This window comes from Lolium rigidum, chromosome 6 (genome assembly GCF_022539505.1).
Source record: "Lolium rigidum isolate FL_2022 chromosome 6, APGP_CSIRO_Lrig_0.1, whole genome shotgun sequence".
Taxonomy (NCBI): Eukaryota; Viridiplantae; Streptophyta; class Magnoliopsida; order Poales; family Poaceae; genus Lolium; species Lolium rigidum.
Genome location: NC_061513.1, coordinates 36,772,870 through 36,787,441, shown reverse-complemented (window position 1 = coordinate 36,787,441; position 14,572 = coordinate 36,772,870). Strand labels below are relative to the sequence as shown.

Genomic DNA, 14,572 nt, shown 5'->3' with positions numbered 1-14,572 from the left:
CCCATGGATCGACTACTTGGATGATCATCCAAACCTTTTATGCAGGATCTGAACTTTTCTTCGCGGAACCTATTGGATTCAGCTGCTGGAGGTACCTTTATGTCCATCACTCTTGGTGAAGCAACAAAGCTCCTTGATAATATGATGATTAATTACTCTGAATGGCACACGGAAAGAGCTCCACAAGGTAAGAAGGTAAATTCTGTCGAAGAAACCTCTTCCTTGAGTGATAAGATTGATGCTATTATGTCTATGCTTGTGAATGATAGGACTAATGTTGATCCTAATAATGTTCCGTTAGCTTCATTGGTTGCTCAAGAAGAACATGTTGATGTAAACTTCATTAAAAATAATAATTTCAACAAGAATGCTTATCGGAACAATTCTAGTAATAACAATAGGCCATATCCTTATAATAATGGTAACAGTTATGGTAATTCATATGGGAATTCTTACAACAATAATAGGAACACACCCCCTGAACTTGAAGCTATGCTTAAAGAATTAATTAGTACACAAACTGCTTTTAACAAATCTGTTGAGGAAAAGCTCAATAAAATTGATATTCTCGCTTCTAAGGTTGATAGTCTTGCCTCTGATGTTGATCTTTTGAAATTGAAAGTTATGCCTAATAAGGATATTGAAAATAAAATTGTTACTACAGCAAATGCCATCCAAGTTAGAATTAATGAGAATATAAGATTGATGGCCGAATTGCATGCTAGGTGGGAAAGAGAAGAAAATGAAAAACTAGCTGAAGAGAATAATGTAGCTAAAGCTTGGACTATTACCACCACTAGTAATGTTAATGCTCCACATGTTTCTGCACCTCCTACTATCAATGGTAAAATAATTGGTGTTGGCAATGTTTCCACTTTTAATGCAAAGCCTGCACAATTGCCTGAAACTGCTAAAACTGCTAAAACTGTCTGTGATAAAACTGCTGAAATTTTTTCCAACATTGGGGATGATGATCCCATTGCTTTAGATTGTAATGGTTTGGATTTTGATAATTGCCACATCTCTGAAGTTATAAAGTTCTTACAAAAACTTGCTAAGAGTCCCAATGCTAGTGCTATAAATTTGGCTTTCACAAAACATATTACAAATGCTCTCATAAAAGCTAGAGAAGAGAAACTAAAACTTGAAACTTCTATTCCTAGAAAGCTAGAGGATGGTTGGGAGCCCATCATTAAGATGAAGGTCAATGACTTTGATTGTAATGATTTATGTGATCTTGGTGCAAGTATTTCTGTTATGCCTAAGAAAATTTATAATATGCTTAACTTGTCACCATTGAAAAATTGTTATTTGGATGTTAATCTTGCTGATCATGCTATAAAGAAACCTTTGGGGAGAGTTGATAATGTTCGCATTACCGTTAACAATAACCTTGTCCCCGTTGATTTTGTTGTCTTGGATATTGAATGCAATACATCATGTCCCATTATATTGGGAAGACCTTTTCTTCGAACTGTTGGAGCTATCATTGATATGAAGGAAGGTAATATTAAATATCAATTTCCTCTCAAGAAAGGTATGGAACACTTCCCTAGAAAGAGAATGAAGTTACCTTTTGATTCTATTATTAGAACAAGTTATGATGTTGATACTCGCATCTCTTGATAACACTTGATACACACTTTCGCGCCTAGCTGAAAGGCGTTACGAAAAGCGCTTATGGGAGACAACCCATGTTTTTACTACAGTATTTTTATTTTATATTTGAGTCTTGGAAGTTGTTTACTACTGTAGAAACCTCTCCTTATCTTAGTTTTGTGCATTGTTGTGCCAAGTAAAGTCGTTGATAGTAAGGTTCATACTAGATTTGGATTACCGTGCGCGATATGCATTTCTTTGCTGTCACGAATTTCGACCTGCCTCTCTGTAGGTTGCTCAGAAAAATATGCCAATTTACGTGCGTGATCCTCAGATATGTACGCAACTTTCATTCAATTTGGGCATTTTCATTTTAGTAAGTCTGGTGCCTCAATAAAATCCATCTTTACGGACTGTTCTGTTTTGACAGATTCTGCCTTTTATTTTGCATTGCCTCTTTTGCTATGGTGGATGAATTTCTTTGTTCCATTAATGTCCAGTAGCTTTATACAATGTCCAGAAGTGTTAAGAATGATTATGTCACCTCTGAACATGTTAATTTTTATTGTGCACTAACCCTCTAATGAGTTGTTTCGAGTTTGGTGTGGAGGAAGTTTTCAAGGATCAAGAGAGGAGGATGATACAATATGATCAAGGAGAGTGAAAGCTCTAAGCTTGGGGATGCCCCGGTGGTTCACCCTAGCATATTTTAAGAAGACTCAAGCGTCTAAGCTTGGGGATGCCCAAGGCATCCCCTTCTTCATCGACAACATTATCAGGTTCCTCCCCCGAAACTATATTTTTATTCCATCACATCTTATGTGCTTTGCTTGGAGCGTCGGTTTGTTTTTGTTTTTGTTTTTGTTTGAATAAAATGGATCCTAGCATTCATTGTGTGGGAGAGAGACACGCTCCGTCTGTTGCATATGGACAAATATGTCCTTAGGCTTTACTCATAATATTCATGGCGAAGGTTGAATCTTCTTCGTTAAATTGTTATATGGTTGGAATCGGGAAATGCTACATGTAGTAATTCTAAAATGTCTTGAATAATTTGATACTTGGCAATTGTTGTGCTCATGTTTAAGCTCTTGCATCATATACTTTGCACCTATTAATGAAGAAACACCTAGAGCTTGCTAAATTTGGTTTGCATATTTGGTCTCTCTAAAGTCTAGATAATTTCTAGTATTGAGTTTTGAACAACAAGGAAGACGGTGTAGAGTCTTATAATGTTTACAGTATGTCTTTTATGTAAGTTTTGCTGCACCGGTTCATCCTTGTGTTTGTTTCAAATAACCTTGCTAGCCTAAACCTTGTATCGAGAGGGAATACTTACCATGCATCCAAAATCCTTGAGCCAACCACTATGCCATTTGTGTCCACCATACCTACCTACTACATGGTATTTCTCCGCCATTCCAAAGTAAATTGCTTGAGTGCTACCTTTAAAATTTCCATTCTTTACCTTTGCAATATATAGCTCATGGGACAAATAGCTTAAAAACTATTGTGGTATTGAATATGTACTTATGCACTTTATCTCTTATTAAGTTGCTTGTTGTGCGATAACCATGTTTTCTGGGGACGCCATCAACTACTCTTTGTTGAATATCATGTGAGTTGCTATGCATGTCCGTCTTGTCTGAAGTAAGGGAGATTTACCACTTTATTGGTTAGAGCATGCATATTGTTAGAGAAGAACATTGGGCCGCTAACTAAAGCCATGAATCATGGTGGAAGTTTCAGTTTTGGACATATATCCTCAATCTCATATGAGAACATTAATCGTTGCTACATGCTTATGCATTAAAGAGGAGTCCATTATCTCGTTGTCCATGTTGTCCCGGTATGGATGTCTAAGTTGAGAATAATCAAAAGCGAGAAATCCAAATGCGAGCTTTCTCCTTAGACCTTTGTACAGGCGGCATGGAGGTACCCCTTTGTGACACTTGGTTAAAACATGTGTATTGCGATGATCCCGTAATCCAAGCTAATTAGGACAAGGTGCGGGCACTATTAGTACACTATGCATGAGGCTTGAAACTTGTAAGATATAATTTACATGATACATATGCTTTATTACTACCGTTGACAAAATTGTTTCATGTTTTCAAAATAAAAGCTCTAGCACAAATATAGCAATCGATGCTTTCCTCTTTGAAGGACCATTCTTTTACTTTTATGTTGAGTCAGTTCACCTATCTCTCTCCACCTCAAGAAGAAAACACTTGTGGGAACTGTGCATTGATTCCTACATACTTGCATATTGCACTTGTTATATTACTCTATGTTGACAATATCCATGAGATATACATGTTAAGCAACCGCTGAAACTTAATCTTCCTTTGTGTTGCTTCAATACCTTTACTTTGATTTATTGCTTTATGAGTTAACTCTTATGCAAGACTTATTGATGCTTGTCTTGAAGTACTATTCATGAAAAGTCTTTGCTTTATGATTCATTTGTTTACTCATGTCATTACCATTGTTTTGATCGCTGCATTCATTACATATGCTTACAATGGTATGATCAAGGTTATGATGGCATGTCACTCCAGAAATTATCTTTGTTATCGTTTACCTGCTCGGGACGAGCAGGAACTAAGCTTGGGGATGCTGATACGTCTCCGACGTATCGATAATTTCTTATGTTCCATGCCACAATATTGATGCTACATGTTTTATACACATTATATGTCGTATTTATGCATTTTCCGGCACTAACCTATTAACGAGATGCCGAAGAGCCAGTTGCTGTTTTCTGCTGTTTTTGGTTTCGGAAATCCTACAAAGGAAATATTCTCGGAATTGGACGAAATCAACGCCCAGGGTCCTATTTTTGCACGAAGCTTCCAGAAGACCGAGGGGGAAAGGAAGTGGGGCCACGAGGCGCCGACACCACAGGGCGGCGCGGCCTGGCCCTTGGCCGCGCGGCCCTGGCGTGTGGGGTCCTCGTGTGGCCCCCCGCGTTGCCCTTCCGCCTACTTAAAGCCTTCGTCGCGAAACCCCCGCACCGAGAGCCACGATACGGAAAACCTTACCGAGACGCCGCCGCCGCCAATCCCATCTCGGGGATTCCGGAGATCGCCTCCGGCACCCCGCCGGAGAGGGGAATCATCTCCCGGAGGACTCTTCACCGCCATGGTCGCCTCCGGAGTGATGAGTGAGTAGTTCACCCCTGGACTATGGGTCCATAGCAGTAGCTAGATGGTTGTCTTCTCCTCATGTGCTTCATTGTCGGATCTTGTGAGCTGCCTAACATGATCAAGATCATCTATCTGTAATTCTATATGTTGTGTTTGTCGGGATCCGATGGATAGAGAATACTATGTTATGTTGATTATCAATCTATTACCTATGTGTTGTTTATGATCTTGCATGCTCTCCGTTATTAGTAGAGGCTCTGGCCAAGTTTTTGCTCTTAACTCCAAGAGGGAGTATTTATGCTCGATAGTGGGTTCATGCCTCCATTAAATCTGGGACAATGACTGAAAGTTCTAAGGTTGTGGATGTGCTGTTGCCACTAGGGATAAAACATTGATGCTATGTCCGAGGATGTAGTTATTGATTACATTACGCACCATACTTAATGCAATTGTCTCGTTGTTTTGCAACTTAATACCGGAAGGGGTTCGGATGATAACCCGAAGGTGGACTTTTTAGGCATAGATGCATGCTGGATAGCGGTCTATGTACTTTGTCGTAATGCCCAATTAAATCTCACAATACTTATCATATCATGTATGTGCATTGTCATTCCCTCTCTATTTGTCAATTGCCCGACTGTAATTTGTTCACCCAACATGCTATTTATCTTATGGGAGAGACACCTCTAGTGAACTGTGGACCCCGGTCCATTCTTTTACATCGAATACAATCTATCGCAATACTTGTTTTACTGTTCTTTGCAAACAATCATCATCCACACTATACATCTAATCCTGTGTTACAGCAAGCCGGTGAGATTGACAACCTCACTGTTTCGTTGGGGCAAAGTACTTTGGTTGTGTTGTGCAGGTTCCACGTTGGCGCCGGAATCCCTGGTGTTGCGCCGCACTACATCTCGCCGCCATCAACCTTCAACGTGCTTCTTGGCTCCTCCTGGTTCGATAAACCTTGGTTTCTTTCTGAGGGAAAACTTGCCGCTGTACGCATCACACCTTCCTCTTGGGGTTCCCAACGGACGCGTGCTGTACGCGTATCAAGCATATTTTCTGGCGCCGTTGCTGGGGAACGAAGAAAAGTTACACCACAAAGATTTCCAACTCCCACGGCAACTGCCAGCGAGCCATCGTCCGCTCGAGCGAGGCCAACCCTAGGTAGGTCTGCTTGAGGTGTGCCCGGAGTCGACGCTCATTGGGTGTGAGCTGCCGGGATTCCATGCCAATGTCCAACCTCAGCACCACCTCCCGTGCTATCATTAGCTGCAGTTTGATAGATCCAACCTTTTTGTCGCTCCATCTCATGAGCCGGCGCATTGTGAGTTTAAATTTAGCAGTGAGCCGCCTGAAGGGGTCAGTGTCCCCCTGGACCACCTCCCATGTGCTCTGAACCACCTCATCGAACCCGTCAAGGCATAGCCTGAAACGCTCGAACTGGAACCTTTTCCGCACTCCCGACTGTGTGGTGCAGTCAAGGAGGAGGGGGCAATGATCCGCCACAACCGTCGCCAAGCAGCGCAAACTGCAACTACTATAGAGCTCCTCCCAAGCCACTGTGACAAACACCCGATCAAGCCGAACTAGAGTAGGGGTTTCGCGTTCGTTCGGCCATGCAGGTAGATCTCCTTCAGCTCACAGTCATTCAGGAAGCGGCGAAATCTGCCCCATCATCCTACAGTTAAGGTTACCGTTGTTCTTGTCCTCAGCCCGGTAGATCATATTGAAGTCCCCGCAGAGGGCCAATGGCCCCTGGTGGATTCCACGGACGTCACGTAGCTCATCCAGGAAGGCGATCTTGTCAGCCTCAGCCTGTGGTCCGTAGACGCAAGTCAGCCACCACCATGGTTCCCCCCAGGGGGCGCCACCCTCGCAGTGATGCTACTAGCACCTATGTGGGCACTGTCAAGCTGCACCACCCTGCTCACCCAAGCCATAATCATCCCACCCCGAGTATCAGTCGCCGGCAAGCAGAAGTAAGCATCGAAATCCGCGCCAAGCGCTTCCATAATAATGGCAGGGGTTACAACCGCTAGTTTTGTCTCCTAGATACATACGATAGATGCACCCGTGGTGCCTACCACACTCCTAACAGCCTTACATCTTGCGCGATCATTGAGGCCTCACACATTGGCCACCAAAATCTTAGGTTCGTACAACATCAGACCGACTAAAAGGCACACCCTAGGTAGCGGACATCAGGGTCAAGCCTCCACGAGGCGACCACCCGACATCCCCAACATCGGCGGAGAGCATCCTCTGATCGTGGAGAGCATCCATCCGTAGAATTCCATGATCGCCTCAATCATCTCGTCTGTCAAGGGGAGCTCGTACATCTTATGGTAAGCTTCTAGGGCAGCCGTCGACGGCGCCTCATCTCCAGTGAGTAGTCCAAGCTTGCGCATCAGGTTCCGCACCGCCTTCATCTCAGCGTTCATCCCTCCCCGTTGCTTTGCGATCCTCGAGCTCCGCCATGGCTGGAAGTTCAGCTCCACCAACCATCGCCTGACGGCAGGGGTTTGCAGGAGGGCATCCGAGCGCAATTTCGCAGCTTCAAGGAATTCTCCGAGCGTCCTTGGTCGCGCCAAAGTCGCCGGTACCCTAGGTACCAGGGTTTGTCGCGTTCTCTGAAACACCAGTGGTGGCGAGGCAAAGCGGCAAACTGATGGAGAGGGGACGCAAGGGGTTGGAGCCGTGCAGTCCTCCTCTACAGTGCGCTGTGGGGCCGGATCTGCCAGAATCTCTTCATCCACCGCGTCGTCATCATCCAGGTCCTCCCCTCTGTTAGCATCGAACACCGGCCGTGACCGTGCTAGGGTTTGACAAATCAGCACAGCCCGAGAAGGAGAGCCATCCTCGTCCTGGCCTAAGGGCCCATCTTCCATCCCTCGCCTGCTACCGTCCCCAGCTGCAGGAGAGGGTGGGCTGGTGAAAGCAGCCATGCCCAGCAGTGGCCTAGGGATGAATGGCCCAGCCATCTCCTCCAGTGTCGGCATTTGGACAGAAGGGGGCCCCGCTTCCCGCTCGATTGTGTGCGGATACGCGAGAAAGCCACCAAACGGCACCAACAACCCACCACCTGCCACAGGGTTTGAAACCTCCGTCATTTTTGAACCAGACGCGTCCAACAACGCCTGGCCTTCCTCTGGCCCCACCATGACGCAGTCCGCAGCTTTGGACCTGCCTTTGATCGTGACCAGGTCCACCAGCTGGTGCGCCGGTGCATGGACTGGTGGGTCCACCACCGTCCACGTCGGCGTGTGGATCGCGATCACCGCGTCCCTGGCGCTGGAAGCTTCCGGCACCTGCGCATCCATGGCGCCAGCGACCGTTGTGGCAGCAGCGCTCCTCGCAGCCGGCGTGCGCACCACCACGGTGCCAACGGCGATCTCCAGCTCCTCCGACTCGCTAGCGCTTCTAGCAGCCGGAGCTTGTTCTTCTGTGGCGCCAACGGCCAACACCGATGCGCCGCTCACATCCTCCATTTGCTCAACCACGGCGCCAATGGCTGACTCTCCAACGGTAGCTCCATCGCCGGCGTCCTACGCAGCAGCGCGTGCTCGCAGCTCGCGAATCTTGCGCCCCCACGTCTCCTCCGCTTGGCCCGCTACGGCGACGCGGTCACCGGCTCGCCCACGACAGTCCCTGAGGACAAGGCCTCGTGGAGCCACCACGGCTCCCACTACCTTGCCCAGAGGATGCAGATGCTCCGCCAACGCCGCCCCCGACGCTCCCTGATAGGGTATCAGGAGTCCCACGCGTGTAGGTGTACTAGTGTCGTGTTGGCCACACCGGGGTTCTTCCATCGCCATCGTCTGCACGGCCACCGGCGTTGTCGCGTGGAGCGTTGCGGCGGAAGTCGACAGTGGTGGTCACATGGATGATCAGCGGGTAAGCCAGCGTGTTGATGTGCGGCGGCACAACCCCCTACGCCAGCGCCGCCAAGTCCTCGTGCGACGGTGGCTCATCCGGCTCAACAATATGCAGATCAACCTCCTTCGAGATCAGCGCGGGGTCGAGGCACCGTGCCGATAGCCGAAATGTACCCATGTCCGCACGCCTCCTTGTGAGTGGATGCAGCCGCTCCACCCAGGCCGCCAGCGCTAGGATCGCCTCCGCCATTGCCAAGTTCCAGGCATTGGCCGGAACCCCCTCCACCTCGATCTCTGCGTGCACGTAGAGGCCGCCGGACACGGTGTGCGTGCGGCGCCCATGGCCTGAGCAGCAGCCGAAAGAACGGCGACGCGATGACCTCTTCACCCAGCACCCTGTCGCGGTCCTTTCTCCTAGCGAAGAAGATCAGGAAGTCTTCAGGGCGGTGGTAGTGCACCGAGAAGCTCCCCGCCGGCTGACCATGGACGTCTTCAAGCGCCATGGCCACCTCTTCCGTGGTGACTGCGCGGCGGACGCCGACAATCACCGCGAGCAGGGCCTTCGCGAGCGCGTCCTCAGTGCCATCGATCTCAGCCGTGCGTGGCAGCACGCATGCGGCACGTGCAGGGCGTCGTCCGAGCTCGCCGCCCACCGTCGGTGCGCGCAGCGCCAAGGGGGCAACTTGCTCATCCGCGCCGCGGCGTGGCCTCAACATCTCATCGGCGCGGCGAGCCAACGGCAGCACCGACGCGATGGCACGGTCACCCACTGGCACCGGCACCACCGCGCGCGCCTCCCAGCGACTTCAACCACGCCACTGCGCAGCTGCGCATCACGGCAGCCCTTGGTGGTAAAGTGTCCCTCGTCGGCGCGGCCCTATGCGGCGCTGCAGCCCGACGCGGCGCGGCATCGGCCCTCGACGGGGCCTTCACACGGCGCGGCGCCACCATCCTTTGTTCCATCCCAGCATGTGCGGCGTCATGGCGAGCCGGTGGCTCTCTGGCAGCTTGGTAGGTCACCGGTGTACGTGCGCGGTGATTACCGGCGCCATCATCCACGCGGCAGCCACGACCCTCGTCATTCACCCGCTTGCGTGCCGGCTCCGCGGCGTCCCACGGCGGCGACCCTGGCCGCGGCGGACGGGGGAGCGCACACTCACGCGCCATGTGCCCTGCCTCTCCACACCGCAAGCACACCAGGCCGATGGTGCATTCGGCGGCACGGTGGCCCTGCTGCGTGCAGAGGATGCAGAGTCCATGGAACTCATCGTAGGCACCGGTGAGGCGTTCGGGCCGCGCCGCCCTCGCCGCCACCTTCTTCCCTGCACACCGGCCGCGAGCGCGCTTGCGCGTCACATGCGTGGGCTCCTCCCACGGGTTGTCTTCCTCATCGTCGATTGGGTCGTCGGAGTCGTCAAGCTCGTCAAAGGTGACGCCTTCCTCCTCCCGGAAGATCTCAGATCTCACCTCTTTGCGCGCCCTTGATGATTCCGGTCGGTCGACGTGCATCTCCTGCATGCCGCCGAGCCCCACTCGCTGCGACCGCGGGGTTTCCTCCGAGTCCGAAGCGCGGCCGCCACGCCACCTATCCTCGCGCCCGTGCGGGCCCGACGCCGGCGGCGGAGACGGGGTCGGCAATGGAGCGGTCGTCGCTGTCATGGCCAAGGCGCCGCCGTGGACCGAGGGAGGCCCTCGGCACTCACGCAGCACTCCCTCTCGCTCTAATGTATATTTTTAAATCAACAAAGAAATAATTACTCAAACCAGAGCTTCAGGGAACTATTGGGTCTTGTTTCAAGGAACCACAGGCGTTGTGTTAAACACTTACATACACCACAAATCTCTAGCTCGGGCTTGTTTGGTTGCGGATTTGTGTTAAACAATTATTATACATACCCCGCCAATCTGACTGACTGATTGGACCCCCTGTTGATTCACTCGTGGACAAAATTACCGTTTGAAAGTTTATTTATTTTTCTGCCGTCCTGACATCACAAATAGCTGAACCATCAACATCCGGCTACAAATAAAAGTATATTTCATCCAGCGTATTCAGGATTTCAGTTATTTACCTAAAATTAAGGCACAACTCAGTGCATCTCACTATAAACTCACTGCTGAGCATGGATTCCTGTATTGTTCAGCTCATTGCGAGCATGGATGACATTGTTGTTCAGGAAGCTCGAGTACCACCGGGCAGAGAGCCTGGCTTCACGGGGCCGTGCGTCATCGTTGAAGTCGACACGGTGCAGGCCGTACCCTGACTGATACCCGCCCAGGAATTCGAAGATGTCCAGGAAGTTCCACGCGAAGTAGCCTTTCACATTAGCGCCATTTCTGCAGAGCAAAACTGCATCAGGTGACAGAACTCTGAAGATTTTACGAAAAGGTGGCGTCATTGCTTGCTATCGCACTTGCGGTTGAGCAACTGACCTTAATGCCGTCAGTGTTCCCCCTATGTAGCTCTTCAAGTATTTGACCCTGTCGGTATCATCGAGTGTGCCATTGCTAGATGCTTTACCTATGGAGAGGAAGGACATGGCAGCCCAGAGATGTGTGTCGTCAAACTTAAGGACTAGAAGCAGTGATGTACTGAAATGGACATATGTATTTTTTATTTTAAAAAAAATCTACTGAATCGAAATTTCGAGACTGTTGTGATCAGAAACTAGATCGACTTCCTTTTTTTTGAAAAAAGGAGCTAGATCGACTTGCCATTCTCTTGGACATAAATGGGAAGGCCCCCATAAGTTTCTGTCAGGTACTGCAGCACAAACTGTAATCCTTCCGGGTCGTCTGGATAAACTGACGGAAGATACTGCACTCAAAGAAAAATGTCGTATCAATTTGCACAGCTTACAATATGTACACTATTAAAGTATCGTTTTCAGCTGTGTGAGCTTCAACTGTAGGTTATGTATTTTCTGTATTGGTTCAGTATTCTTAATCATTCCATCATGCATGTCCAATACAGCTGAAGCCAGTAGCATCTTTGACAGACAATTTTTTAAATGTTTACCTCACTTGTTGCCGGGTCAGTTCTAGATCCTGCATAACAGATACAAATATCCTATCAGCAGACGGACCGTAGACTTTCACTAGATAGTAGTATATATATTTCGAAAGGGATGACAAACTATTTGGTCAGCAACTCAATATATGTGTTACTACCGTTCTCTTAAAATTTCCTAAATACATTGTGTTATATAATTAATTAAATCCCCACTTTAGCTGTTTAAATCATGAACGACGCAAGCTATGCGCCTATGCAGATTTTATTTGGTCACCTCTCTGGTAAACTGACATATCTGCTGCATAGTCACGAACACCTTGCTTTAGAGGACGATCGTTAACATAGACAGAATAGTAGTGATTTATTCCTATGAAATCAATAGCACCCTTAACAAATTCCGACTGAGATTTTGTGAAGGATGGAAGTCGAGACCCGACATTTGCCTTCATCACTTGAGGGTAATCTCCAAAAACCAATGGTTCCAGTGTCCTACAAAACGACAAAGGTTGATTGGTTTGCTCCATGTTTGTTGCAAATTCAATTGCAGAATCCAGAAAGAAAGATAAGAGTCAAAACAACATACCAGCCAAACATAAAGTCCTGATATCTTTTAGTTGCAGCTAAATCCTCAGTAGAGTTTGTCAAAGGATAAGTCCAAAAGGAGTAAACATTTATGCCAACAATCCCCTTTTGAACGGCCTACACCCAAGTATTTTTATAAACACACAAATATTTGCATATGAAATCTGTTTGTGTAGTTCTTGAAATCTTATATTTAGTAATCAAAACATATATACCCGCAAAAAAAAGTAATCAAAACATATAATTCTAACAGATAAATTGTAATCTTGGAGAGACTGTAAATAAAGCTTAAAAATTTCTTTGTTAATAAGGGTGCTTTTATTAAACTCTGAAAGTAACATCAAGGCGATAGAACCATAGAGTTCACACCCAGGTTCTGCACATCATGGATGCACACAGCCGTCATAAAATACATTCACACTAAACAAGACAAAACAGTTCTTTATAATCTCACATCCAGGATTGAGATTTGATTGATGTTTCTGTATTAATCGTATATCACAACATTAATCCTAACATTTCATTTTTCTAAAAATAAAGCAATGTGCTGACGTGATAGAGAAAAGGAGTTCATGTTAACTTTGAGCACAAGATAACTCACTTGATATTTTTGTCTGTAAAGTCTGGTAACTGATGCATGTGCCAATATCATGTTATGAGCTGCTATGTACGGTTCCACTGTTGAGTTCCCCACGGTACATTTTATTACTCCAAAAGGTTCGGAGCAACGTCCAGGTGCAAATATTCCACTGTCGTAAGATCCGATTGGGCCGACATTAGGTTCATCTATCGTAGTCCAGTACGAGACCCTGTCTCCAAACTCTCTGAAGCACACATCTGCAAATGCCGTGAAATCCTCCCTGCATTTTGCAGGGCCACCGGTGATGAAATATTACTAGGAAAGTAGGAAGCATATCACTAGTTTCCCAGTATTTTGCATAGGCCACCTCCATGATCTAAATTCTATAAAAAAAAACTCATTCTTTTCAGCTTTTGATCAATCTCAGTGTACCAACGGGAACATTATGGGAACTTACACAATTCTAGGGCTTAACCATCCTCCATACTCATCATCCAAAATTTGTGGGAAATCGAGATGATAGATCATGACATGAATTTGAATCCCTAAAGAAGCATGAAGGACCGTAGAGGTTTAGAAAGCGGTGAAAGAACAAATTATTTTGCCAACTACAATAACTGCTTATATATATTGTATTGCCCAAAGATGAAATTTGCTCTGTCAGTACATTAACATTTAACCCGTAGGTTATCTCAAATAAACTTACCATGTTTCACTAGCTCATCTATAACGTTATTGTAGTACTCTAACCCTTTTGGATTTACAGATCCCCTACCATCTGCAAATTTCGATTTTGAAACCAATGATCAAACATATCGAAGTACTACTTCAATGGAAATTCTGTGGGAAGCTTCTATACTTGGTATGAGCCTTGACCAAGAGATGGAGAATCTGTATGCCTCTAGGTTAGTGTCAGCCATGAGCTTGACATCATCCTGAAACAACGGTTGATCAATTATTTGTTCGACAGAATGTTCAGAATATCGGCCATGTAAATTATAAATCCTGATTACCTTGTACTTGTGGTACCCATCAGAAGCAACATCGCCTGTGCTTTTGTCTGCTATGTTCCCTGAGAATCAGAGACAAGCAATTGTAAAAGAAGAAACTGTCAGTAAATTATTTATTTGATCAACACGTGCACAAAATTCACAGGGTCGTTAGTTACCAGCGTGAGTGAAGGTGTCCCAGATGCTTGGGCTCCTGCCATCCTCTGCAACAGCACCCTCGTACTTCATGAAAACCAGAGCAAAATAAGCACAGCGTGAGAAGCTGTTGCTGAAACGAAGCGAATTTACAGTTACCTGGTACGCAGAGGTGGCGGCTCCGAAGACGAATTCGGAAGGGAAGTCGCTCCGTGTGAAGCCAAGGACAGGGGCTGCGAGAAGCAGAAGGAAGAGGGAGAAGACGGCCATGGCAGGGGCAGACATTGCTGCTGCAACCAGAACCTAACGTTTGGTCTGCACTGATGATAAGGGGGCTAGGCAGCTGAGCAGGTTGCTTGAAAGTACAGAACTGTTGGAACTGCATTATCCACAACTTATTTGGAGATTCTTGGAAGCAGATGGTCGTACTAGTACAAATGTGCAATCCCCGCCTAACCGACTTGTAGCTGTCAGGCTCTCACGAATCGCCGCACTGGGCTCTACTACGGTCAAGCTGATCTCAACGTACAGCTCACATTTAATTCTCTCAGGTCGATCTTCGGTTTGGAGATTGAAGATGAGGGATTCTCAAAGATTTTGTTATAATTTTAGTTTCTCTT

General features: G+C 47.1%; 1 protein-coding gene across 1 annotated transcript; it reads right to left on the bottom strand.

The window, feature by feature from the left end:
- Nucleotides 1-10,573: 10,573 nt before the first annotated feature.
- LOC124661078 (beta-glucosidase 5-like) lies at nt 10,574-14,340 on the bottom strand. Its single transcript, XM_047198939.1, has 13 exons — nt 14,112-14,340; nt 13,976-14,039; nt 13,821-13,879; nt 13,667-13,742; nt 13,514-13,585; nt 13,265-13,352; nt 12,829-13,087; nt 12,229-12,344; nt 11,920-12,134; nt 11,652-11,680; nt 11,348-11,450; nt 11,066-11,153; nt 10,574-10,969 (listed from the first exon to the last, which is right to left on the bottom strand). The coding sequence occupies exons 1-13, from the start codon at nt 14,235-14,237 to the stop codon at nt 10,744-10,746; spliced, it is 1,521 nt and encodes a 506-aa protein (XP_047054895.1). The 5' UTR covers nt 14,238-14,340; the 3' UTR covers nt 10,574-10,743.
- Nucleotides 14,341-14,572: the final 232 nt, after the last annotated feature.